The sequence below is a fragment of the Vanacampus margaritifer genome, chromosome 3 (assembly GCF_051991255.1).
Source record: "Vanacampus margaritifer isolate UIUO_Vmar chromosome 3, RoL_Vmar_1.0, whole genome shotgun sequence".
NCBI lineage: Eukaryota > Metazoa > Chordata > Actinopteri > Syngnathiformes > Syngnathidae > Vanacampus > Vanacampus margaritifer.
Genome location: NC_135434.1, coordinates 24,655,078 through 24,682,856, shown reverse-complemented (window position 1 = coordinate 24,682,856; position 27,779 = coordinate 24,655,078). Strand labels below are relative to the sequence as shown.

Here is a 27,779-nt window from a genome sequence, read left to right as displayed (position 1 = left end):
TGAACTTTAGCACATTAGCCCATCAATGGCGGGAGCTACTTCTGCCGCGAGCGCTCGACACTTGTCTCAAGCTTCTACTTCGAGTGTAACATCACTAAGTAACAGCGAAGTAAAGCTAGTAAATATTTATGACCACCCGCCAAAAGGAACTTTAACCCGCATCCGGCAGGTGTCAATTTTAGAGCCGCTGTATATATGCACATGTATGTGTGCGTCTACTGTATATATGGATATCATTGCTGTCCTGTGAAAAACACGTTTCCATTTTTAGGTCGCGGGCTGCTCTCCGGTAGCGATCCTTCTTGGCGGCACGGCTTGTATCACGGTGCGCTTTATAGTCTGGAAAATATGGTGGAAGTGTTTTTCACAGGACAGCGACAATATGTATATGTATGTCTGTATGTATGTAATAATTGTTTTTGTTTAAAAAATTAGGTTGCTGATGTATCCAGTTCAAGTGAGGATTCATCAGCAGAGGAATATGTTCCAGATTCTCACAGTACTTCGGACACTTCCTACATTGAACCTGTTTCAAAAATTCTGAAATCCGAAGGTATTCCAGTAATGAGCTATTAGAAAACTGCTCATCTTTAAGATGAGAGGTAGTCATGTTTTAAAGAATAAAATGTTCAATGTTCACTGACTCTTTTGCATCTGGTTTCATGTCTAACTTATCCATTACAAAGATGTGCTTGACCTAGATAACCTGTTCACATAAGAAGCATTGTTTTATTAACATACCAGTTTCAGTCTGTCCTAAAGTTGTAACATGGTGCTCAAGGATCAGGTATGACTTTGCATTTCACAGTATTGTTATGCACAACAATGCGACCTTATATCAGGTAAGTCATTACACATCAATGTCATTTCAGTTTGTGTAACGCCAGAATGCCAGAACTTTCAAGTCACTTCAGTGACATGGTTGCTGTGTGTTGTGTAAACTTTGTCCTTGTAATGTGAGTTGGTCCTCATAATTACCATTTTTGCCATGGGCGTGGCTTATTTAGCTCATTATCTATGTCCTCATAATTACTGTTTTTTCAGGTTTTTCTTTTTTTTGTGCGTTGAGTTTTTTCAAGTTTTGAAGTGAAATTTCCCTGGACGACCCCAAAAAAAAATTTGGGGTGCAAGTCCCATCTCTCTGGCATTAGCGGAAAGGGGTGTCCCCGTAATACACAATTAAACAGGTTTGGAAAAAATGTCCTCATAATACACAGAGGCAAACCCGCGTGTGTGTGCGTGTGTGTGTGTGTGTGTGTGTGTGTGTGTGTGTGTGTGTGTACTGATTACATTTGTGGGAATATTTTGTATTATAGTATCCCATAAAAAAAAAAATCTTGATTCTCAATGGAAACTTAAGGTGTTCTTACAAATCTACTCCACTTTTGGCCTTAAACATTTCTTATTCTTCTCTTTTCTTAGTGGCCTCGGTTTAGCAGATTATGGCTGGCTGCTTGTAGTGCAGCTGGTGTTGAACACGCTGCACGCCAATATAAGGTATCGAAAAAAAATTGTTTTCGGCTCGGCACAAAATGTATCGTGATACATTGCCAAATAATATTTAGTTCTAGTTATATATATATAATTTGCAGAGGTGGGCGCGTCAATGAATTTTGAGCGTGACGAGACACCTTCCCGTCATCGTCAATCCGTCAATATTTCAAGCCAAACTTTCATCACTGTTTCCGTCAATCGAGGTGGGCATCCGTCAACATTCCGTCAACCGCCATTCGTCAATCCGTCATTGACGGGTTGACGAATTTATCTACGGATTGACGATTACATTGACAGACGAAAACCCACTTCCGTCAATGTTAAATGTGTAAATTTTTTGAAATTTCCCGTCAATCGTCAACAAAATGGGCATCCGTCATTGATGGATTGACGTACTTTCCGTCAATATTGACGAAATGCTCACCTCTCAGAATTTGTATACACTGAATAACACTATAAAATCATGCTAATGAAAACAAGCACTGCTTCTTGGTGGAGACGAGCTAGGTCTTCCAAAAGTTCAAAACAGTCTGTTTTTTTAATGCAATAAACAATGATAATAGGTAGCTTCATCCTGAAGATGTACATTGTGAGAAGACCCATCTATTAGAGCTTCTGATTGAACATACTCGTTTTTCACGGTACTAACCAAACACAAGCCCTGTAATGCTGGAACAAATCTCTACCTACAAGGTTTCACTTGTGAAGAAAAAAACTCCAACTACTTATGTAGCCTACATTTATCACAAAAAGAGGACGGAGAACAAAGATGGTACAGTGTTCTACATTTCTTCATCTGGGTTGAAGGAAGCAAGCAAGCCAGGGAGGAGTACAACAGTGTATTGTGGCGGAGGCACAGATAGACAGACATTGAGAGCATTAATAAAACATGGCTGCATGATTTTTCCAACCTCAAAGAAGCGAACACAGGAAGGCGCACTCCCAGAGCAGAAGCTGAGGTTCAGCGCAGGGTAAAGGGAACAGTAATCTCTAACTAGCACAACACTGCAGTGCACTAAGCTGTGGGGCACAGCCACATTCTCTGATCACACACAGAAGCATTAATTCGACTGCTTCCACAAGCCAGACTGACAACATGTTCTGCCCTTTTATTCATGCTATTTCAGATGTTTTCCCCTTCTTTTGTTCCCCCCTTCTGCTGCAGGCGCAAAGGAGACCGACAGCGCTGCTCATAATTTTGAAGAAGGCGGGGACGAAGATAAAACGATGAGCAAGTTTACCACCATATCTGAAGAGCTATTTTAAGGAAAGCCAAGCCTCTGCATCATCGTCGTCTTCTTCATTCCTTCTGGTTTGCCATCAACGTCATTTAAACCTCAACGCGAGCGTGGGTGGTAACACACTTTGGCACACGGTTTACCCACTCAGGCCAAGAGAAACACGCAAGCAAGAAGTTAAAGAGCACTTAACTTTGAAGGATTCCATTTTTACTCAATTGATGAAAGCTGAACCTAAATAACAGACAGAGCTGATACTGTGGCAAATTTACAAGCACTGCATAATTTAAATATGGGTATTTTAAAACAAGGGGTCTGAGTAGAGTGGGATTTTCCACTAGTCTGAGACAAATTGAAGCTACAGCAAGAGCATTTAAACAGTGGAAATTAACGCTTTGTGCGTTTTCTTGTGTGTTGAATTTATACGGCCAGTTAAACGTCTGCCATCGATCAAACAGCAACGGTAAAGCCCAAAATCTGTGTCGGTGTCCACGGTGAACATTCAACGCTGTCGGTGAGTTTGAACCCAAGCAAAACCATCGACCGTTGACTGTACCCTGAGGGGCGCCACAGCACGTGTTCCACTGTCTTCTTGAAATATACCGGGAGCATTTCACTGAATGCATACTGGCAGCTTGTTGAAGAGGAATTTATTTTGGAGGGAGGGATCAGGCATTTTGGCTGCACTTGTAAATGCTGCAATAAACATTCATTGCTGTCGGTGGGTTTACATGAGAATAACTCACTGATCAATGAATGCAAACTGCGGCAAAATGTCTCAGAGAGCCTGATCCGACCAATGAGATGTCACTCAACAGAACTTTGATGCGAGGATGATAATGCAATGGATAAAAGAAATGTTAATATTGTGGTGGTTATGCCTCTTTTGAGTACAAAAATGAAAATATATAACTTGATTGAGATCAATAATATTTGCTTTTACAAGTAATTAGTTAAGTTAAGTCTTGTCTGCTGTGAGAAGACCTCAATTGAGAGTTTGTGTAATAAAGTATACAGTATAAAGAATACCACAAGCTGCATTTTGCATTATTTGATATACATTTATTATTTCAATATAAGATTTAAGCAATATTACAATTACTACACATAGTTTTGAATGTGAACATTATTGTATTATTCTTAATGTTTTACTTAAATCTTTCAGAACGGATTCTGTTCCAGATGTTATTGCTATTACTATATATATTTTATTTTTTATTTTTTTTATTATTATTATTTTTTAAATATTGTTTTGCTTTGTTTAGTCTTCATTGTGGAATCCAGTGTTTCCCACACCATCTTAATACTTGGCCACCACCCAAGAAGTTTTCAAGAAAATTTATTAAAAATATACTTTAAAAGAAACTAAACAGATATACCACATTTAATGTTAGTTCGCCGTCACGTTGTGGATCGTGAGGCTAGAGGAGACGTAGTAACAGGACTGAGACTCCGCCAATCCTCACCCGCCCAAGTAGATTTCAAATTTGTGGGAAACACTGTAATCAATTGAAGGTTTATTTGTGAGTCTTGTGTCACAATAACAGGTAAGACCTACAGATAATTAATTGCTTTCCACTCATAGTTATATTACAAATTGAACCTCAGAATAATTCCTATGGTTAAGACTTGTAGTAGTGTCTGATACCCTACACAAGTCGGAAATAATCAGCTGCAACAGATGTGTACATGTGCATTAAGGCAAAAAATAAACAAAATCCTTGACCTAAAAACATTCCATATATGCCATAAGACTATTGAGGCAGAACTTGCAAGTTCGACAACTTTGACAAATATATAAAACAATGTGTGCTGTAATGACAAAAAAGATATATATGCTATATACATAGAAAATACAGAAAAACGGTAGTGTGTTGTCATAAGAACCTGAACCTATAACAAGTCCATATTTGTATTTAACCGCATGGAGGATCTATAGACATATGGAAATAATATTAGACTAATTACCTCATAAAGGCTAGATAAACATTACAGGGTACAAAAAAAAAAATCAAACAAGCCCCTGCACTCGTGGCATATTTTGTTCATACCAAACTTATACTCTTTATTTCTGTTTATTAATTCAATAATAGTAACAAAGTTGAAGTTGGAAAAAAATAGTGGAAGTTACTGTATGTTATTGCAATAGTCTCCATACTTTTCATCTTTTTTCTTTAGTTCACTTTGGAAAATACATTGAAATACATTGAAAATACATTTATTCTGATTCAGAGTGAATGAAATTATCCATTCTAACCATTAAATACAAGACTGATATTTAATTTCCTGGAAATGTGTATATTTCATTTAATATAAAAGGTGACACCCCCCCCCCCCCCCCCGCCTCAAAAAAAAAAGGAACTTTTTAACAATCCAATAAAACCAAGAGTGATGGAAGAAAAATATTTTATTTATAGTAATTGAAACCTTAAAACATGCCATTTACAATCAAACAATGATGGAATCCCAGCTATCAATGATGAATCTCAACAGCAGATTTCAATGGATTCGTACAGGAGGATGTCATCTTACAGGACGTAATAAAAAATAAAAACAATTCTATCATTGCTTCTTAAATGGCATGTTTTAAGGTTTCAATTACTATGAATAAAATATTTTTCTTCCATCACTCTTGGTTTTATTGGATTGTTAAAAAGTTCCCGTTTAGTGTTTTTTTGTCACCCTGTATATGGCATAGAGTATATGTATACGCATCAATCATTCAATTCAGTTTGTAAAATTTAAGATAAATGTTCTTTGGACAAACGGTTGAGGAAATGCTTAGAGGATATGTATAATATTCTATTACTGACTTTCATCAATTTTACTAAGTGAAATTGCAACACAGGAATGTCATGCAAATGTAAAGCTGTGTGCGACAAGATATACTGTTTGCTGCATAGTTTATTAGGGCACACAAAAGTCTGCTTGTTTATCCACATGGAGTTTCAGCTTTGTCCGCACAAATTCTAAAGTTATAAGCAATGACCCTGGAACAGTGTGACCCACTTTTCTCTGACCTGGAAACACTCCGCAGGCTAACCCCGAGATGAACGCCAACACAACGGACACCAAGCGAGCAAAAGAGTTGGGTGAATAGCATCTAGGGTAACCATGAATTATTTAAAGCTGAAATCATAAGAAAGCATGGGGCCTAACAGCAATACGGTACTTAAGACGCTAGCTACTTCTCTCATGCCATATTTCATGGACAAGGACAGAGAAGAGAGGGGGAGACCAATGATAAAAGAATAATCACTTATAAAATTGCAAATAAAAGTCTGCTAGACATCAAAACATTCTACTCAAATAGTGAAAACATCACCTGAAATTATTTTTGAGGGAGGAAAAAAACAGCAGTAAAGAAATGAGGGATTTGTGTGAAATACTTGAGTGCTCTGAAAACCTGGTCATCTTGACTTTGGACTCAAACATAAAAAGTCAGCTCAGGTATGCAAAGACAAAGGGAAAGCACAAGCTGGGCTCCAGCCAAGTACTTCCATATGGATGTGGAGTTCATCGGGTCCAGGTGACACGTGGGTGCATGCATAACATGGAATTCCAGCATGCACCTACCGCCCTCTGTTGGCCTGGAATAGGTCATGCAGCAGGAGTCCTTACTTTAGACTCCTGCTGCTGCACATTAATAATGATTTAATAAGATGTGATCCAATTGCAAAAATCAATTGAAATTTAGCAACCATAATATATGAAATATTGTGCAGTAGAGCTGTAACTAAGAAGTGATATTTCTGCAAATGTATGACGTAAACAACATTTTCCCAGGATACACAAACTGTACACAGTATTACATTCAGCGCAATAATGTACACAAAAAAAAATATCTGTGAAATTATTGAAGGGGGGAAAATGGAAGTGGAAAAAGTATGTTACTGTGTTGGAATAGGCAGCTGGTAATGATTAACAATGGACCATAAGTAGTCACCAAAGAAGCTTGATAACCCCTCTGACACTCTGCAGCTATTTGTCAGAGAGTGTGCGTGCGTGCGTGTTGCATGTTTCAAAGGGTGATGCAAAAACCCATGGACAATCCTGACACAGAGTAAAAATGTACATGATAATGTCCGGTCTGATTTTTCAATTAATAACATTTAACAACACATTTCAAGTTTGGCTTCAAATAGCTTAATTGATGAATGAAATTAGATTTGAGTGATCCTAAGTTTGTGTGTGTGTGCATGTTTGTGTGTTTCTTTTTTGTGGTAGATTTCATTTTTACCACCCTCTCCCTCATAAAACAGCTTAAACCCACTGTCAGTGCATCATTAAATAAAAAAATAATAATACAAAATAAATAAAAAATACGAAGATTACTTACCATGGAACTCAAATATTGTGGGTCAAATCTGGTAAGAAAGGTTTTCACTTGGGATATGTTTGAGATGATTGGAACTTAATCTAGAAGATAGTGCTGAAAACAGCTGTTGCTAACGCAGCTATTTGGCCCCTGACCTAGGTTTCTGGTCACTGAATGGGGGTCTCAGAATTCCCACCCCTGTTGGAACATTTACAAGGCCTGCCTCAGCCCCCCTTGACCTGAGCATCACCCTTACCCGATGCATGCACTGAGGCATCCTAAGGCTAGAATAGGGCCAATAGCAAGCGAGAGAGTCGCCACGGCCACAAGCCCTTCTCGTCAAGTTTACAACCCTATCAGGTTTGGCCTCATAAATCTAAGACTCCTCCTGCTGTACACAACAATGCTGGTTATTCACTCGGTGTGCAGGTTTAATAGTTCTTCTCTGACTTCCTTCCACTTTTTCACCCCTACCCCTCCGATTCTCCTCTCACATGTTTATAGAGGGAGTGATGAGAAAGGCTGGAGGAGAGCTTCGGACAATCGGGGCAGCGAGTCATGTCGAGGTCAGCGTTTTCTGAACTGTGTTCAACCTCTGACCATTCCTACGTGCCACCTGGCACTGCAATGGCAGCAATGAGAGTCCGGAGTGAACTTCGCCTGAACCTGGACCTTAACATTGGACCATCACCTCACCCCTGTCTCTTTGTTCCAAGTCTCTTCCTAAGTGGGGCACATTTCTGGCATCTTTTGATCCCACTCTGTGGGTCTGGCACTGTAGGTTTACACTTGCATTGCATTATGTTGACTGTATGTATGATAATAGAGCAAACAGTACATTACATTATTTTCCTGTCACTTGAAATAATCAGTGAGTAAGTATTATTTTTCTGACCTGCACAGCAAGCATTATTTTTGAGTGTATACTCCCCTCTTGTGGATATCACTGGGAAGTGAAGTGAAGTGAAGAAATTTATCATGCTCATAGCTAGGTGACTCAAAGCCAGTGGTTCAAAGTCAGTGGTTCTCAAATGGGGATATGTCAAGGCAAGTGAGATAGATAGATAGATATAATTCATTATAATAATAATAAAGATCTTTGATCACAGCAGTTACCTCCCTGCCACCAAGAATGACAAAACTCTTCAGTGAAGCACAAGCCCAAGTGTATCTCAAATGGCTGACTAAATGCAAAACACACAGTTCAGTGCAACGATGCAATATTTAGTGGTAATGATATAATTGGTAATAATTGGTCCTCTTCTTCTTAAATGTATATTTTAATAATATTTTTTTATTTTAAAATTAAGTTAATGATTTCATTTATAGACCACATCTAGGCCATATCTGTACTACAATCCCAAAGGACACTTGATGTCAATAATTATTTTCATGCGCAGAAATCTTTATTAATAATGAATAAATATCTTTATTTTTGGGGGGTTATATTTGTTATTCACCTTTATTTAACCAGATAAAAACCCATTGAGATCAAGATCTTTTTTACAAGGGTTACCCCAAAGTTTATTTAATGAGAAACTGATTGCACACAGCACTCCGTTATAGGCCAAGTTTTTTCTTTTTCTTTTTTCATCTAAAAATATTTTGCACTTGGCTGAGAAATATGTCACAATTAAAAAAAGGATGAGAACCACTGCTTTAGGCTGCTGTGGACCTTCCATAATGGAAGATTTGTTTTTATTTGTGGTAACTGGAGAAAATGATCCAATACAAGCCTTGCTTGAATAGGTAAACTAACACTCCATTACAAATGATTAGGTTTTATTGTTTTATTCTTTATGATCATAATTGATGACTGGCACTATGCAATACAGATGAGATTAGAAAGATTATAAAGTATAGATGGATGATGGGTGGATGATTCATGTAGGTAGGTGTATAGGGAGGAAGGTAGGTAAATGACTTACCCATGTTGTCATTATTTTCAGTCTCTAGTGAGTGGTCCCCAAAAAAGCCTACAAAAAAAGATAATAATTCAGTTCAAGTTAAAAATTTAAATGTTTTAGCTTGTACCTTGTGGTGCTATTCAAATGAACTTTACACTGACAAATGAAAGACGATAATACCGGTAGTTTGTGTCCCTTTGATGAGACACAGCACAATGGTTTAGTCCCAAATGAAGCTACACAAAGCACTGCCATTCCATAAACATACTGAAAACAAAGAGATACCACCCTGTTGAGTGACACAAGAACTTATAAACCAGGCCTGGGAAAATTTTCTGAATTCCAGTCAACTCAAAGGATGAATTTGAAATGGCTACTACAGGATGTGGAAATGATTTTGACTTTTAATTACAGGAAATAAGATTGAATTCAATGCACTTCAGAGAAACTCATTCACATCACATATCAGTGAATATGTCACCAGTGTGCTCCAAACAAAATGTCCAAAATGATGGGGCAGTCATTTTAAAGAGTTAGATAAACCAAGAAAATGAAGTGCTGTTCTATAATCATACAGTATCAAACAATTTTCAAAGTTTTGGCGTACTAATTACTAGGTGATGGGTGTAGGGGTACTGTGCGGTTAGGATGACATGCGCTGAATTGTATTTGTTGACGGTGCCGAGAAGCGATGGAAAACATCCGCCGAATCCTATTCGTTGTGAGGGGGTAGCGTGAGGTGGCGTGCAGTAATTAGTATTCGTTGACGGGGAAAAGGAGTGCACACAGTGGCTTACTACTGAATTTCAATTCTACTTCATGTTTACCACCTCAATTGCAATTCCAATTCAAATCAAGAATTGAATTAAAATGTAGTGGTCATTCTCAATTTAATTCAATTCTGAATTTTTTGCCCAGCCCTGTTATACACAGGTCAGTATATGCAACTCCTTAACAAATCGAACAGTAAGCTACAGTCCGGTTTCCAGCTATAAAGAAGTTCAGCTCACATCTTTGTACAGGAAGTCCTCAAGTAACGGCGGAGTTCTGTTCCTACCCGAATTTCGACTTAAGTCGTATTTGCCCGTTAAAGTCGATATTTACATTAAAATACTTTGTACAGTAATTTTAAAAAACATATTAATCCGACCCGGAAGACGCCAGAACCAATATTTCGTGTTTCCGCACGAACATTCATTGCTGGCGGAGTGGAGCTAATTCAAGCTTAAACAAGGAAATGTGACGCGCCTAATGGCGAGCCGACCAGCTGATGGACGTCCGTTGCTGGAGGTAACAACAACACAACTTTAAATAACTTTAAAATGGCGTGATTACTGTGGAATATTAACGAAAAAGAAGGTGCTATGGACAAGGCATGGGCGCTGTAAAGTCAAAACAATAGGTACGTACGACGTAGGTTGCATGCGACGTAGCTCAAGGACTCCCTGTAATATGAACAGAGATTAGCAATATTAGTTAGCGCTAAAGACGGTAGACAGTTCAACATGAAATAATGAAAAACTGACAGAACCATAACACAACAAAATGTTCATCCACACTAATCGATATTTTAGGGATGTACTCTTTTGTGTGTGTGTGTGTGTGTGTGTGTGTGTGTGCGTGTGTGTGTGTGTGTGTGTGTGTGTGTGTGTGTGTGTGTGTGTGTGTGTGTGTGTGTCACCGCCATATCTCAAATAAATGCACAATGTCTAACTTTACCACTCAGCAGTTTCAAAGACGGTGATAAAACACAGGTCTGTAATGTTTTTTTTTACCTTTTCAGTTAAAGTTGCCGTCATGAGTTGTATCAAAATTGTTGCCTTAGTTTGCTGGGGAAATCAGAAAAAGGAAACACTTGAAATAGAACTACATCACACAGAAATATGTTTCCAATATGTTGGTTGTTATCTACTTAAGAGTGTAAAGCAGGGGTGTCAAACTCATGTTAGCTCAGGGGCCACATGGAGGAAAATATTTTACCAATTGGGCCGGACCCGTAAAATCATAGTAAATAACTAAAAAATAATTGCTGTCAGTTATACACTTAAATACTGTAAATAGCAGAGCTCAACTGTAAATATATTGTTAAAAAGATAACCCAAATGCAAACGCAAAGCAACACATCTCCGTATGAGTTCCTGGCATGTTATTACTTCCTGTTTTGCATATATACTGTTCCCAGAATGCATTGTGTGCCACAGTTAATGAAGTTATATGAGGTTAATCCAGACATGGGCAAACCCCGGCCCGCGGGCCAAATACGGCCCGTTATGCGTTTCAATCCAGCCTGCCGAATTTATCCAATAAGGCTAGAAAAAATATATATATATCTTTTTTTTTCAGCTCAGTGGCCGAGTGGTTAGAGTGCCCGCCCTGAGACTGGGAGGTCGTGGGTTCAATTCCCGGCCGGGTCATACCAAAGACTATAAAAATGGGGCCGATTGTCACTCTGCTTGACACTCAGCATTAAGGGTTGGAATTGGGAGGTTAGATCACCACATGATTCCCGAGCGCGGCGCTGTTGCTGCTCACCGCTCCCTCGGGATGGGTCAAATGCGGAGAAAAAATTTCACCCCACTTAGATGGGTGTGACAATCAGTAGATCTTATCTTATCTTATTGGATTTGGACATTTACAGCAGGAGACGGCACGGTTTTGTGTTGAACACAGCAATAATGTGGAAAAGTGGTCAGAGACGGATTGGATGTACGCGCTTTGTCCTCAGCGCGTGACAGGCAGCAGCGGCTATCATGCAGCCGCATGTGTCACACGTACTGTGGGCCCGGGGTTAAAAATGGGTGGGCCAATGGAAAAAAATTCTTTAACTTTACGCCTTGAATTGAAATCTATTAATAATAGATGCAGTCACCAGGTTTGACAGATCACAGTGTATGTGCTATTATAATCTATTTACATTTCTCCTCCCATTTTGCCAAATAGTGTGTAAATGCCGCATCTTGCATATTCATTGAGGCAAACGTACTACCTGGATTAGGGCTATTTTATAATAATCATAATAATAATAATAATAATACATTTCATTTAAAAACAGCACCTTTCAGAACACCCAAGGTCACTTTACAAAGCATAAAAACACAGCAAAAGTTGAGCTAAAACAATAAAAATGAAGCTATTGGAAAAGCTGTTTTAAATATGTGGATTTTGCACATTTGAAAAACGCAGTCCTAAGTGCACACTATAAGTAAATTGGGTTGTACATTTATCTGTGTGTTTTTACTGTGCTATGAGGTCCAAATGCTCCTGGTCCGGCCCATCTGTCAAAATTTCAAACCCATTGTGGCCCGCAAGTCAAAAAGTTTGCCCACCCCAGGGTTAATCCATGTCATATGTGTTTGTGTTACCATAGCTGAATGTGTGTCTTATTCAGCACGTTTATGTTTGATTTATGTTGGTTTATCTTTTTATTTGTTATCTTTTTCAACAAATCGTAACTTTAGGTTGTGTGTAAAATAATGACATCCAGGTCAATTCTGTGTACAAGTTGCGTTGCTCATTTGAGGACTGCTTGTGAAACTACACATTTTTATGTTTTGATTTTGGCCATCTGATTAATTGGTCCGACTTCATTAATTTATTATTTTAAAAAAAGAAAAAAGAAAAAAAATGTTTTATTTATTTTTACTCGGGCTCCGGATTAAACCCCTTGGTGTGCCTGGTCCTGCAGGCCGTACGTTTGGCACCCCTGGTGTAAAGCTATTGCAAACTCCTATCAATATGATTTAGGGCAAATTGCAACATTTTGTATACTAATACTTCCCTCAGAGCATTTGTCAACACACTGACCATACCCAAGCTTAATTACCTCATGACATGAACATACTGCAATCCTTTTTGTATAATACGGTGGAACCTAGGGTTGGGCATTTATGGAAAAAATAATTATTGTGATTATTTTGATTGAGTCACGATTCATAAAAATTGTTGTTTATTGATTTTAAAATGTATTTTTTGCAGATTTTTTTATTGTCGTCCAAACACACATTTCCCCACGGTATCGCACAGTACCCGAGGTCCGGGGCTAGCCCAGTAAATCCCAAGACTTGTGACAATAAAGCTAGAACAACAAAATAAGTTGAAATAAATACAAATAAAAGCAATAAGGGAGATGCTTGAGCACAACAAAACATAATGGGATTGACCAAGTGAGAGGAGTTCAACTTGCAGTGATCATTTCACTTCAAAGATGAAGTGAATAAAGTTTTTGGAAAAAGAAAAGCCGATGCTCCTTGCTGCGTTGAGTTGTATATTTAACCATCATGCCAATCCCATCTGTGTGCCCGTCGTCGAGTGACTTGATCTTCTTTTACATTCTGCCTGGTGACTCCATCACTCATATCCAGACGAGTGCTTGGAGTGTTTTCTCAAAGCATCAGATCCCCCTATCTATGTCAGAGTACCATCTTATCAACAGCTGTAGACTCCTGACCCAACACGCACCACCTGCCCCCCACCACCACACCACCCCCGGCCCCATAGTCAACACTAGCATATGTTTTCCCTGGAGCATTCACCCACACAACCTCTGTTCCAACACACACGTGCCTTGGTGGCCCGCCATGAATAGACACACTTATATTGACATATGACACACAAACAGGCGGCGGACAGGCTGCTGTGCATGACTACCTCCCACTACGACTATTCTGAATCAAACAGGTTACATGAATCAAAGACAATTGATTAAGTTCAATTCATAAAGATGTCTGAGAATCAAGTGTGTTTTTTTTTGTCTCAAACAGAATTTACAATATTTCAAGGAGACTAGCAAGAGACAATTTGATACGTTTCTCGATACACGGGGTATGATATTCCCGAACAGTATATTTTCAAGTGGAATGATTCAGTTTGGCCAAATTCAGCAGGATTGTGATTCAATTCGATGTACCTTGTGTCATGTTATACAAGATTTCAAAGGATGCTTTGTCTCAAGCAATCTAGCCAGGTGTCAGTTATTCTTGATCGAAGTTACAAGACCGAAGTGGGTTAACAGGATAACTCTGACCAAATTCACAGACCAAAACTGTTTGCGCTTTTCGCTGTAAATCCAAATATTTTACTGTTTTTGTGCAGTGATGCTCACACAAAAGCTGAGCTTTAATTCACTAACTCAGCTCTTAAGGTCTACATGCACAATCAAGTAGTGTTGTTCCGATACCGATACTGGTATCGACAGAGGCCCCGATACTGCATTAAAACAGTGGTATCGGTATCGGGGAGTACTAACAAGTAACATGCTGATACCATTAATTCTGACGCTAATATAGGACTTTGGATGCAGCATCTTGTGTCTTGCTCATGCACAACATTCACTGAGTCCAGGAAAAAGTTCCCCACGGGGAAAACAAAAGTATATCGTATCGTATCGTATCGTATAAGTGACATGTTCACTGCATGCCCCGCTAAGATATCCTATTGGCCCTTGAATGCTCTGAACCAATGGCAGGACAGCTTTTTCATGTTGAGAAAAAAAAACGTATGTCTCGGTATGGTATCGGTTGCCCAAAAAACGGTATCGGAACAACACTGCAGTCAATCACATTTCACTAAATATGGTATTAATAATAACTTAAAATTGAAAAGGTAAACCTAATAGTTTGATAGGTTGTCTTGGTTTTTGCTTTTATCAACTATTCCATCCCTTGCCCTTATAATCATAATAATCTTCCAGACAGCCACTTATCAGAGATGTTTTCAAGACGAGGATACGCTTTGTCGTTGTCTTGACAGTTCTCTGAGGTAGAAGCATGCACTGAAAACGACCAGTGTTTGGTCTCTGCTGCTAATCCTCATGACATCCTATTGATCATTACAGCCAGAGGCTAAGAAAGTTTTAAGAAGCAGCCAATACAACCGGAGCCTGGTCTGCTATGGCCCATTGTGTGCTGATAAAGAAAGGCCGCATCTTTAACCTTTCATCTCAAAAACCTCCACAACCTCCAGCTCTATCAGCTCCTTGTCAAAATAACATACAGGCTTGTGTCCCTTACATCTCCCTCTTTAGATGTAGACCAAAATGCTCAGTCGGGCATTTACTGTGGTGGTTCACTACTGTATCAAGCCTTTCCTTCAGGCAGTTATTGAATACACCAATTATAAGAAGGTTGGATGGATGATTTGCTATCATAAGAGATGCACGTATTGTAAAGCATATGATGTTTAACGTTTTTGTACTTTTAGTGTCCCATACACTCACAGAGAGAGAGAGAGAGAGAGAGCAAGAGAGCGGTGTAAATTAATGATGAATTATGTGACTGAATGAATGCAAGACATTATTAAACAGTCTTTGAGATGATAAATAAACTGTATGTTCGCATTTCTCTTGGAGAAAGTGTTAAGGGAAATTGTCTTTGGGGAAATTGTCTTATAATATACTTTTCGGAAAACATAAATCACCCAAAATTGTGTAAACTAAAAAAAAAATGCTCAAAGGATCAAACTAAACGTCTCTTTCCAATACAACCTGATCCACTTTCCTCACGAAAGGCACCATATGGTGGTGTTGTTTGTGCAAGAAGCCACAAGAAGAAGCTTCAACCATGATTTAAATGCAACAGATATTGAATGTACACTAAGTACCCTGCCCTTTGAAATGCTCAACTGGCAACTATGCATTAGCAGAGTCTAGAATCTCTGTCCAACATTTATCATGCTTCTATCAGTCCATCACTGTCCCTGTGTTTTATTCACAGATGGCTGAGGTTACGCATGGCCACCCGAGGGCCACGCCAGCTTGTTATCCGAGTAGCTTGGCCTCTACCTGCCAGCCTGGCAGAATCTGGGCCAGTTCTGTTTTAATCAAGCCCACCCAGCAACCACCTCTTAAATCTGTCTGCAAACACTTTACAGGATGCTGGTGTTGAAAAAGATGATCAACATTGACTAGCTTCCTGAATAATTTCCTGTAAAAGCAGATCGGCTGCAAGCAAATTTCAAGGGGAAAGTAATATGCTGTCGTAGCGAGTCAAGTATTTTGTACAGCAACAACAAACATTTCATCTGGAGAATAGCAACAAGTACTATTTACATGAACAAAACGGACTATTTACAGGCCAATACACAACTCGCAGGACACTTTATCAGGTCCACCTGCATAATCTAGAGCAGGGTGCCCACACTTTTTTAGCGTGAAAGATGCTTATAAAATATCCATCCATCCATTTTCTTAACCGCTCATTCCTTACAAGGGTTGCCTATCCCAGCTGGCTTTTGGCAGTAGGCAGAGTACACCCTGAACTGGTTGCCAGCTAATCGCAGGGCACACAGAGATGAACAACCATTCACACTCACAATCACACCTAGAAATAATTTAGTGTTCAATTAACCTGCCATGCAGGTCTTTGGAACGTGGGAGAAAACCGGAGTACCCGGAGAAAACCCACGCATAGTATAGTATACATATAGTATGCACATGACGTCACCGAACCAAGCTGCCATATTGTGGGGCGAGTAGTGAGACAATGCAAAAGCTTGAAGTGGCTTTCATTCATTCATTTGTTCATTCATTCTTTTTTTTCCCCCACTAACAGCTTCACAGTGGTACACATATGCGCCATTCATGGGTATAGCAATTGGTCGAACGAGGATGTGGACTGACCAATTGTATAGCTTTGTGAAGAAAATATAAATTTTACCAAATTGTGACATATGAAGTTTTGGCTCGACGGCAGTGATATAGTGACATACCTTGCTTGACGGTGTATATTTTTGGGCCTTATTTAAAGTTGCATTGTTCAGTTAAAAAAGATACATGTATGCTCCACCAATACCCAGGCGATATCAGCTTGCATCTTCCTTTCATTATGGGGCGAACACTCCACAGTTTCTTTGGGGAGGCAAGGGTTGGAATGGTAGAGGATGACGTCATGCTCGTCCCCACGGGACAGATGGGAAAAGTACTGTCATTCTCTACTTTAATACAATTAATTGTGCAAAAAACAACTTTGGTAAAAGTAAAAGTACTCAATCAAATAATTACTCAAGTAAAAGTTAAAAAGTACAGGCTCTAAAATGTCATTGACAAGTAGAAGTAAAAAGTGTTGTTACCGGATGTTTCGTCCTATGTCAATTTGAAAGAAAGATTAGCTAATGGAGCAAAAATAGGTAGACATCGGCCAGTTGACTCTGACTTGCCCTGCATCGCTCATGTTGCTGGTCGACTCCTCGCTGACATGATGGTATCTTCTTTTATATTGTTGACTGTCAGTCTGCAGTGTTTTCTTATCAAGTTCAAATTACACTCTGTTGTGGCGGCGCGCATTGCCCTCATATTTATGGGTTGTTCTAATTTGGCCAATTGCATGTTGTGATAATTAAGGGTGCAACGGTTTCAGATTTTGGTGTACGATTAAAGTCTGAGAAAGAAAATGTGGTTTTATGGTTTTTCCGGTTATTCTTGTAAACAAAAAAATAATAATCACATCAGCATTCTTTGAAAATGTTTATTCTTAACATCAATAAATAACTGAAAATAAATGTAAAAAAAAAAAAAGTTGCTGCCTTTTAAAACAAATACAGCAGATTAGACAGACCAGGCCCTATTTTAAGAGCTTATGGGCCCTATTTTAAGAGCCTATGAGCCCATAGACTCTTAAAATAGGGCCTGGGCACTATGTATAACAAGTGGATGATGGTATGTACCCCCTTTAAAATTAAAATAAAAATAATCTTTTTCTTTCATCTTTCAATTTTTTTTCATTTCAACCATACTTACAGATGAAATGTTTGCCCATAGCCTTTAAACTGGCGATTTGTGCAGTTTACCGCTACACATGTAGGCATGTTGTAGTGAAATGCGTATGCCGAGATACGTTTCTTAACTCTTTTACGGCCAAAAACGTTAAATGACGTTTAGTAAAAACCTACGGAGGGCCGCCAAGGATGTTAAAAGACGTTCTCCAATTTTTTATATATTTTTTGGGGAAACGGGTGGAGGAAAGCCTTGGCCAGCTGTGGTGAAAGTTTCAAGCAGATCTAGTTAGCCTAATGACTATTTTTGGCCCCTAGATGGCAGCGATGACTCTCTTTTGACAAGATTGGGTAGGCGTCAGTAGAAGACGTGAGGCGGAGCTAGAGGGGACAATGGCTGGGGATGGGAAGCGAAAATGGCGACCGGTTGCAAGCAGCTCACGCTTGAGCATTTTTTTCAAAGACGAAAAGCATCGACCAGTGCTAAAGAGCACATTGCTGACGACTATGATCATTATCGATGATGATGATGGTGACTCTGAGGTTGGAAGCGTTGACGCGGCAGTAGAAGACGTGAGGCGGAGCTGGATGGCTGAGGAAGCGAACAATGGCGACCGGTTGCAAGCAGCTCATCGACTAATGCTAAAGAGCAGAGTGATGACGACGATGATGATGATGGTGGCTCCAAGGTTGACGCCGAAGTTGGAAGCGTTGACGATGAAGTTGGAAGCGTTGACGCGGGCACTCCACGCCCGGCCGCGGCCCGGACCCCCGGGGGTCAGGGAGGTGCCCGGTCAGTTGCGACGGAACGGCGAGCAGTGTGGCGGTGGTTCCCGGTCGAGTGGCCCCGCGGGTCCTCCGCCTCGCTCGCCGCCGCCGTCTTGTTTCAGCCTCCCCTTTCCCCACGTCCACTCAACCTGGTCCAGGCCGGGCCGCGCTGACACCGGCAGGGGGCCGCCTCGGAACTAGGGATGTCCCAATCCGATCACGTGATTGGAAATTGGGCCCGATCACGTGGTTGCTGACTCTGGAGTCTGGACGCCCTTTGAAGGGAACCCGGTGCCTAGCCTATCCTAGCGTGAATCCGAACGGTCGTCCTAGCAAATCCCGCCCAGGCCGGCAGTCTAGACTGGTGCGAGTCCAGCCCCAAAGTAATGATATGGTGAGATTAAATACATTTTGCTTGCTTGCTCTTCAAGTGCAGCCTTTTGTTTGTTGTGAAGTTGGCTTGTTTCACACACACATATTGACCTTTTGCACATGGCATCACAGCCCTCATGGGAACGTCCCCACCGGGACGCTGGACGGCAGAAGAGCCACTTGCCTGTATTGTAACCATTGAATCTCATACAGCGTAAAGTCCTTTATCTAATCGATTATCTTATTAAATGGTCATATCTTGCTGTGCGGTCGGTTGCACAGACAGACAAAGGAGTAAACCAAATGCTGCTTTCTCACACATGAAAATCATCAAGTCCAAGTGCAGATCAATAATAACTGATGGCCCCCTTGTTGCCTTCCTACGCTAGGAGAAGAGACGGCATTGACTACATAATGATATAGGTTGTGCGCTGTGAATTCCGGCAAAGTCGGCGATTTGATTAACTTGGTAAAAACAGCAGGCAACATAAGGTTAGGGGCTGTTTTCAAACTAGCGATCTCCAACTTAAGTAAATATCACGCTCTATGAGTCCCTACTAAATGTGCAACTTCGACTGACAGGCGACCTTCGGTTGAAGTAGTAGATTCCATGGCTCTATGGGCAATAACATTTAATTAATCACTAAGTCGCTCCGGGTAACGTCCACTTCCATTCAACAATCATTTCCTTCCGCCGTCCGTCATAGGGCAGTTACGTGATCACGTGACGTCCATGCAAATGGTCAATACAGTATTTTTTCTTCCTATAGTAAAACAACATTAGGTTAGCCCATCAATTTGTGTTAAGTAGCATGCTTTATAACGGTTACAGTGGGTTCTTAAAAATAAAGCTCTTGTGAAAAATGTATATACTGGTTAGAAATATCCCTTTGAGCAACTCATAGATGTGCCAAAAAGGGGGTTTAAATTGTTTACTTAGTCTAACCACTGTCTACCCACCATATAAAAGGTGTTGGGGTAGTTTTTAGTTAGTTTAAAAAAATTATCCTCAATAAAATGCCGATGTATCGGATCGTGACGATCTCAAATTGAGATCACCCACCAAAAAAACTGTTTTAACATTTGTGCATGAACAATCAATCGTACAAAACAAATTTACATAAATAAAAATGATTCTGAAAAATGTACATGGAATTTACATTTTTTAAAAGACAAATAGTGCTATTATGATTTTACTATAGTGCATGTAGCGTTAAAAAAAATTCTTATTTTACATTTAGCTTGATTCAGGTAAGAGCAAATGTTGTTTACTATTTGTCTGTGTAGATTGTCAATCTTTAGTCATTGCAACTATACTAAACAATTAACTGCCACATCCAAACCAGCTAGATTGTTCTTGAGAAAACGCTGTGATTATATTTTATTTGATTCTTCATTGTCCCACTAATTTCTGAAAACACTGCTACCTGTTTCTTAGGACCTCACTCTGGCCTATGTCTGCCTTGTAAGATCCGTCTGCCTTGTTGAGTTGGAAATCTGACTTCAGCAAGTGGGTAGATTAAAATTCTGACTTAGATGTACAAATTCCGACATTTTCTGTGTACCTTAAACGCATCAGTAGTTGTAGCAGATGGGGGAGAGGAACATTAATTTTACCAGAGATTTTTGCAGTGGATGGGAAGGATTGTGGTCTTTATTAAACTGAGGGGAACGTGTTCCCCGCGTCCTCGGTGTACTCTATGACCTTGGCTTTTGTTTACTGTGAGTGAGACGGAGCGACCAACTTACCGACGGCAGGCCCAGTGGCGAGCGACCTGGCTTCAAATGTCTTCGAATAAGACCGCATCTCGTAGTATGACGTCATCTTCGAGGATCTCGTGACGAAAGATATTGTAATAATAATTAGATTTATGTAAATTATGTTGAATTTTTGTTTTGAAAGGCAACAAAATGACTTTCACTTACACACCACAAAAAAGAAAAAGAAAAAAAGGACAAAGAGCTAAGGGGGACTTTGGGCATCAGTGCCAAAAGGGCATGTGCCAAAAGGGCATGTGCCCGGGCACCGATACCACCACACACACACCCCACCCCACCCCCCGCACGTGCCTGTTGGGCCACATCCACTATATCAGTCTCTTCAAATTGAAAGGAAAAGCACTCACACCTGTCAAAATTTTTCCTTAGTGGCTCCTCTACAACCAGAGCCATTCCTTCACATTGATTCGTAGTGGTCTTGCGGGAAAGTTGCACATTTTTAATGGCCTTCATAATCTCAGTTTTATTTTTAAAGTCAACAAAAAGGCTATCCGCTGCCTCAAGAAAGACTTCCTAAACAATACCATAGTCTTGGAGGGCTTCTTGTGTTTAGCAAGGACGTGACTCGATTGGAAGCAATGGCTTGCAAATCCCGCATGTTGTAGTGCGTAATGCGGTTTTTGCCCATACCTACTTCTCGTAGCTATTGTGTAGAGTTTTAAAGTGCCCCTCCAGATTTCCTTTCTTTGCTAAAGCCAATGTGTCATGCAGCTCAGACATACGGGTTTTAAATTATAATAAACAAAACAAAAAACTTCCTCCCACTCTGTGTGAAAATGGTAGCTTTTGGTTTGTTTTTCGACCACCGTTAACGGGCTCTGATCGCTAGCTACTAATTATTGCTGACTGCTATAAATTGCTTGTCAAGCATGTCATGCACTACCTTGGGTAGAAGGTGACCTAAATTTTTTTAATTTGTAATACTTTTTGTGAATGTGTAATAGGATGCGCAGGAGCACAGTGTACATTTTCCAAAAAAATTAATTCCAATGAGCCAGTCCCCAAACATGCAAGTATACCCCCAAGTGGCCTGGGCTCCGAGGGCCTTTTATAGCTGCTCACAGCTGTAGTTGACATTTTTTCATTTTAAAGATAGTAAGAAATATTTCGTTAGAGTTGGATTTTTGACAAAAGAGGTATTATTTAAAACAGTGATCCCCAACCACCGGGCCGCGGACCGGAAGCAGCCCACGGCGGGCCGCATATTTGAAAGAATAAAAAAAAAAAAGTACTGTACTTCCAGTAAATTGATTAGCCGAGAATTAAAAAATTGTTTATTTTGAAAAGTGACTGGATTCTGTTTACGACGATGCTAATTATCTCAGTTACGTAGCGCTGATGCTAATCGACAAGTTAGCAAAATGAGTAAAAAACTGACATATTTGGAAAGTAGGCCCAGTAATGAGACAATACAGGAGCCTATGACCAAGAAGAAAAAGAAAGAGTGGACTTACAGCTACAGGTGATTCCCACGCATGATGGCCTGCTCTGCGGCGAGCGGCTCTTAATTTAGCGTTATGATGAGTGAATTACTCATGGACTTTAGATTTGTTCGGTGGTGCCTTGTTATGTTGGCGTATTTAAGGATGGCGCTGCTAATATAGTCACATAAAAATGCTTCCTCTCACTCTGTATGAAAATATTGGCTTTCTTGATCTCCTAATCATTTTTATACTTTATTATTAAGTTTAGAGAAGACTAAACAAATTGGAGGCTAGTAAGTTAGTGATAGTTAGCTAGAGTTTTGACACATACACTAGCACCATTGTATGGCGGTCCTGTATGTTAATCAAGTGACAAATTTCACAATGGATCATAGGTGGGCATCTACTTTTTTTTCCTTTTTTTTTGTTTTGCTCATTCACAGCCATTGATGGGAAGCTATATCATTATTGTAAAACTGAGGTGGCTGGCAGTGATTGAGTTAATACAATGTGAGCTACCCACACTACCTTGATGAGCTACTGGTCGATTATGATCAACATAATGGTCTAAAAATGCATTTCCAAATAATATACAATACTATGAAAGGATGAAAATGCTAACTTATGTTACCAGTGCAATATTATACAGTTTTGCTTTATGGTCAGTGTTGGGAATAAGTTTTTTTTTTAGAAATGGAGTAGTCCAATTATGTTCTCCATATTTGAAATACCATTATCATTATGGTAAATTAAATGAGTTGTGTGACAAATGATTTATTAGTTTCAAGGCTCGAAATAAGCAGTATGTTGCAGTTATGTGTGCTTTTCCAGTCCTTTCATAAAAGTTCACCTGCTGACTGGGCTGTCAAATAGGGATGCACGATAATATCGGTGGCCGATAATTATTGCCGATAATTTATCGGCACTTATCTACCAATTTGATGTCAAACAAATAAACCAGAAATAAAGAAATCCGCCAATAATTATTGGCAATTCTCGACCAATTTGGCGTCATAAACTGCGTTTCCTTTACGTTTTTTTTTTTTGTTGCAAAAATAAAAGCAATATTGTACTATTTTGATAAAGTACAATTTCGACTTGTCTATGTTTCCATTTAAGAGCGTTTCGCTTCTGAGGCACAATTTGTTTCCCTGTCTTGCGCAGTTCTGTAGGAGGTGCTCCTGATGTTTACGGATTTGGTGTTGGTGTTAGTGCGTGTGCGTGTGTGCTTATAACTCGTGTTATGGTGCGGACAGATGAATTTCAACGACGACGTGCCCCGTATGTCGCTCAATTGCTCGTTGCCCGGGGTAACGGCCATTTCTCATGCAATGATATGGAACGTGCATTGAACGGCGGCATTGGCTCGAGAGCTAAATCGCTTTTTCCTTAAGAAGACTCGTTATCCCCTCAAGAGGCAGCTCCGACACGAAAGCGAGTGGCCCTGTATTTCCTACTTCCTTTCCTCCGTGACCGAGCGGGGGTCACATGACTACAGGGAATGTGCAAAAAGTGTTTCCATTACACTTTTGCGAAAAACCACCTCCTGAGAGCGTAAAAACCCTTTTGCAACATATGAGTTTTTTCGCAAATCATGTGTTCCCATTACCAGTTTGGTTTTGTGCAACTTGCCTTTTGTGCAAAACTGAGGGTAATGGAAACGAAATACGCAGATAATAATCTACATGCCGCGCGGGTCCGTCTGTTGTGGTTGTGGCTCAAGTTGTGCCCAGCTCCTCAACCCCTCCCCTCTCCTATGGTAGTGTCGCATATTTGTGACATCATAATACGCGCGACCTCATGTTCACAAAAGATGCATCATGGCAGTCGCCAGTGTGGCCTTTCTTTACTGTGTCTCCCCAAAATGTTACTTTGCAGTTTTTTGTTACATTTTTAAAATATGACTTATGTTTTGGCAAACTCAAAATGAGTTACTGGTTGTCTTTGAAGCAGAGATATCAATAAAATTCCGCTTCATGGTGCTTTACACAATGTTTCAATGTACTTAACATGTTGGACTTATAGTAGGACTCAAAAGTATATTTGTATTCAAGTTAATTTTCATAACAATTATCAGCTCCGTTATCGACATCGGCACTTTCTAAATTATTGGTTTATCGCTATCGAGTGAAAAAAGCATTAACGTGCATCACTACTGTCAACAAGTTGTTTTTCCATAATGGCATGCACATATATCCAGGCCAAAAATGGCAAGGAAGGATGTACATATACTTTAGTTTAATAGCATAAATTACAGCATAATATATTTATATTCCTATACTTCTTTCTGAAAATTAGGCTTTGTAATTGTCAAAATGTTTTAAATAAATTTGTAGCTTTATTGCACTTGTTTTCCTTAAATTCAGAATTACAAAATCATATGTCAATTTACCAAAACACTTTAAACACTTTGGGTAATTTGAGAGAGAAAAAAGTGATAAGGGTCAGACAAAATATTATTTGATAATGAGTGAATAGGATCAATCTTTAGTTAGTTGGAGGGATACGTCATAACATAAGTGGATCAAAAAAATCCACAGCCATTTAAAAAATGAAAGCCCTATTTAAAAAAAAAAAGGTTTCTAGTTACAAGCTGAAGCAGGAATGAAGATTGCACAATACAGCTGAGGTTTGGGTGAAGACAGCATTCAGCAAAATCAATCAATCAATCTGACCTCACAACTGTAAGATGGATGAGAGGAAACTGTAGCAACAAATGGATCATTGTTTTCACACTGCATTGAGACAGAATGGGTGCTGGTCTTGTTGTGAGGTCAGAGTCGAGATGAGCTTTTCACCCCTCAGGCACCACTCGATCCAACACCCCTTTAGCAGAGACACCCAAGCGTGGAATTTGGGAGTTTCAGTTTGCCACAGAGAGCTTTGAAGGAACAGATGGTGTCATCACAATTATTGGGAAGATGTTTCCACTGTTTGACAGCCACATGGCTGCTGTACTCTGTGTCTCTGCAGATATGATGAAAGCTTTAGTGAGCCTTATTGCAGGTCTTGAATGGGCAACTGGTGGCCCTGAGTGCCCTCTCTACTTGTGGTTCAGCACCCGCAGATTCGCATTTTACAGATTTATCGGCATTTTGCCTGGACCAAGATTTAATGTGTCCATCCTTAGCCTAAGCTTAACTTAACTGGCGCAATTGGCACTTCGCATACAGAAGGTTTTATATTGTTGCCCGTTGCAGACACTGTTTGAACCTGTTCGTAGGTTGGTGATTAACACACACACACACACATACAGAAAGAATGGTTAAATTCTCCCTGTAAGTCATCTCTCTCACTGCACTTTTGTTTTTTGGGTACTGTCTCTTATTCCTCTCCACATCTCCTCTGGGGAACACTTGTCCATATTGACAAGGCTCCTGGCATCGTAGCTCCTGCCTCCTTCAGCCGTACCATCAAAGACAATTAAAAAATGCTGACATGTTCCGCAAAAGAAAAATGGGGCTGTTGCAAAAATGCTCGCTGTGATGCACTAAAGAACATGCGCTCCTCAGCCATACCTTCACTGTCTCGTGTCGTTAGCTGTTCAGACTGAAATGAAATAAAAAATCTGATTCAGTTTGCATTTGCACAAAAAAATCAGATTTGAGTCGCATTTGACTGCAGTGTGAACGTAGCCCAAGTTGCCACCCTCACCAAGGGTCACAAGTGTGGGTCGTGAGCAAAAGCAGATCACGGATTCAATCGGCCAAAATGAGTTCCCTCCGTAAAGTGTAGGTTCTCCCGCTTCAAGATGATGAGGGTGAGAAGCTCAGTCATTCGTGAGTGACTTTAAATAGAGCCGCTGTTTCCTCCGCAGCAGGAAGAATTAGATGAGGTTGCATCAGGCACCTTGTTAGGATGCCTGATGTAGACACCTCACTGGTGAGGTACTCTGGAGCCGCCCCACAGGGAGGAGGCCCAGAGGACAACCGGGGAGGTGATGGCTTTGTATCAAGGTTTACCTGGGAATCTTCCCAATTCCTCCGAGCTCGCAGATCTAATCCCAAACTCCAAATCCCCCACCTGTCAACTTGATCCTCTCCCTACAACTTTGGTTAAATCATGCCCCTCCTCATTACTCCCGTTCATCTCTGCCATTATCCACTGCAGCTGTCACTCCCATCCTGAAGAAACCTGGTCTAGACCACAATGACTACAATAATCTCCGCCCAATTTCCAATCTACCATTCATTTCTAAACTCCTTGAAAAAGTAGTCGTCACTCAACTTCATTCTCATTTATCAAATCAGTCCGGCTTTCATCCTCTACACAGCACCGAAACAGCTCTATTAAAAGTTACCGCCGATCTTCTGATTGCAACTGACTCCGGTTTTCTTTCCATCCTCATCCTCCTTGACTTGTCATCAGCCTTTGATACCATCTCACACACAATCCTTTTCAATACATAGTATTCACTGACGTCATGGGATCGCAAGCCCGCCCCTCATGTTGTGGCAACTTTCCAGTGAAGTCATCTTTTAACAGCAAATGTTCTTTAGTTATTGATGAATGTGACCCCCAGCTTCCTCTAACGTTACTTGTGTAACCATGACGTATGCGGAAGATTTAGCTCAACACTCTTTGCAGCGGTACACGTTGAAACGTTTGGTTAGTGGAATCGATTGGATTACAAACATTTGCCCGGACCGGTCGACTTGGAAAACGTATGCTCTAAGGTAGGATGGCTCTCAAAACACAGACATTCTTGAGTCTTCTGTACTTTCTGATTTTTTGGGTTGCAAATTATCAATTGTGAATTTGAGGTGAAGAATTTCGGGTTATTTTTAAACCAAGTAGCTACCCGAACGCGCTAGCTACTAGCACTAGCATGTTACAACAACAAAAACAACATTGTTGATTCATCACTTATTTTCGCACACTTTAACAGCAATTTCAACTTTTTGGCTGCTGGGAAAGGAAAATAAGAGACCTTAAGGAGCGTGTTTAGAGAGATCTCAAAATTGAATATCTTGACCACAAATCTATTTTTAGCCAGAGCTAGCCACGGCTAACAGCTCACATATATCACGATCGCATTATGATAAAAGCATTATTACCATCCTACAATGACAATTAGCTTAATCAAAATGGTCAGAACACACTTTGGTAGACTTTGTCGGTTGGAAATCCTTTTGATTATCTTTGTAATTCCGGACACGTCTTTGTCGTTTCCATTCGACATTCCATGGACCAGCAATGTGGGACGGATGACGGCATGTGAATACTATCTAGAAGTTTCATTTTACATCTGTGTTCGCCCAATTTTACACCCGTGGACGGCACACGTGTGCACCATTGTGAAGCGGTTCATGAAAATCCAAAATGAATGAACAAATGAATGGATCAAAGTAACTTGGAGTAAGCAACAAGAACGCTCCTCAGCATTTGGTTGCATTGTCTCACTGGCTGTTTGCCCCGAAAGACGTGCTGCATCGATAGGTGGGGGTCGGTGACGTCATGTGAATACCGGTATTATGTGTAGACTCTCCTACATTGGCATAACACACACTGCCCTTGCCTGGTTTCACTCTTATCTCAAAGACCGCACTCAGTTCATTCAACTTAAGTCCTTTTCAACCTAGTCATATCCAGTTTCCTCAAGTGTTCCCCTAAGCTCCGTCCTGGGGCCCCTACTCTTCATTATCTACCTCCTCCCCCTTGACACCGTATTTCGTAAATTTGACATCTTCCATTGCGTCGCGGATTACACCGAGCTCTATTTCTCCTACAAACCCAACATCTCATTCCCTCCTGCCTCCCTCACTACTTGTTT

The 27,779-nt window shown here is 40.2% G+C and overlaps 2 protein-coding genes and 1 long non-coding RNA gene across 7 annotated transcripts in view; 2 read left to right on the top strand and 1 right to left on the bottom strand.

Moving 5' to 3' along the window:
• LOC144048418 (uncharacterized) overlaps positions 1 to 3,760 on the top strand; it is a 24,909-nt gene extending 21,149 nt beyond the window's left edge. Inside the window, exon 2 of the long non-coding RNA XR_013293345.1 lies at positions 2,660 to 3,760. This is a non-coding gene — a long non-coding RNA (uncharacterized LOC144048418). The remainder of the gene's footprint in view (positions 1 to 2,659) is intronic.
• The window catches only part of LOC144048417 (uncharacterized), a 15,965-nt gene extending 12,205 nt beyond the window's left edge, over positions 1 to 3,760 (top strand). For 3 of the 4 annotated variants that reach the window (XM_077560354.1, XM_077560352.1, XM_077560353.1), the window contains one exon: positions 1 to 3,760. This exon is cut by the window's left edge and continues 1,010 nt beyond it. The gene's annotated coding sequence lies outside the window, so the exon portion shown is untranslated. The other variant, XR_013293344.1, reaches the window with a different exon arrangement.
• Positions 1 to 27,779, bottom strand: part of nr6a1a (nuclear receptor subfamily 6, group A, member 1a) — a 147,508-nt gene that overhangs the window by 102,813 nt on the left and 16,916 nt on the right. For both annotated transcript variants that reach the window (XM_077560348.1, XM_077560350.1), the window contains one exon: positions 8,979 to 9,026. In XM_077560348.1, the coding sequence (XP_077416474.1) occupies positions 8,979 to 9,026 (48 nt within the window). The remainder of the gene's footprint in view (positions 1 to 8,978; positions 9,027 to 27,779) is intronic.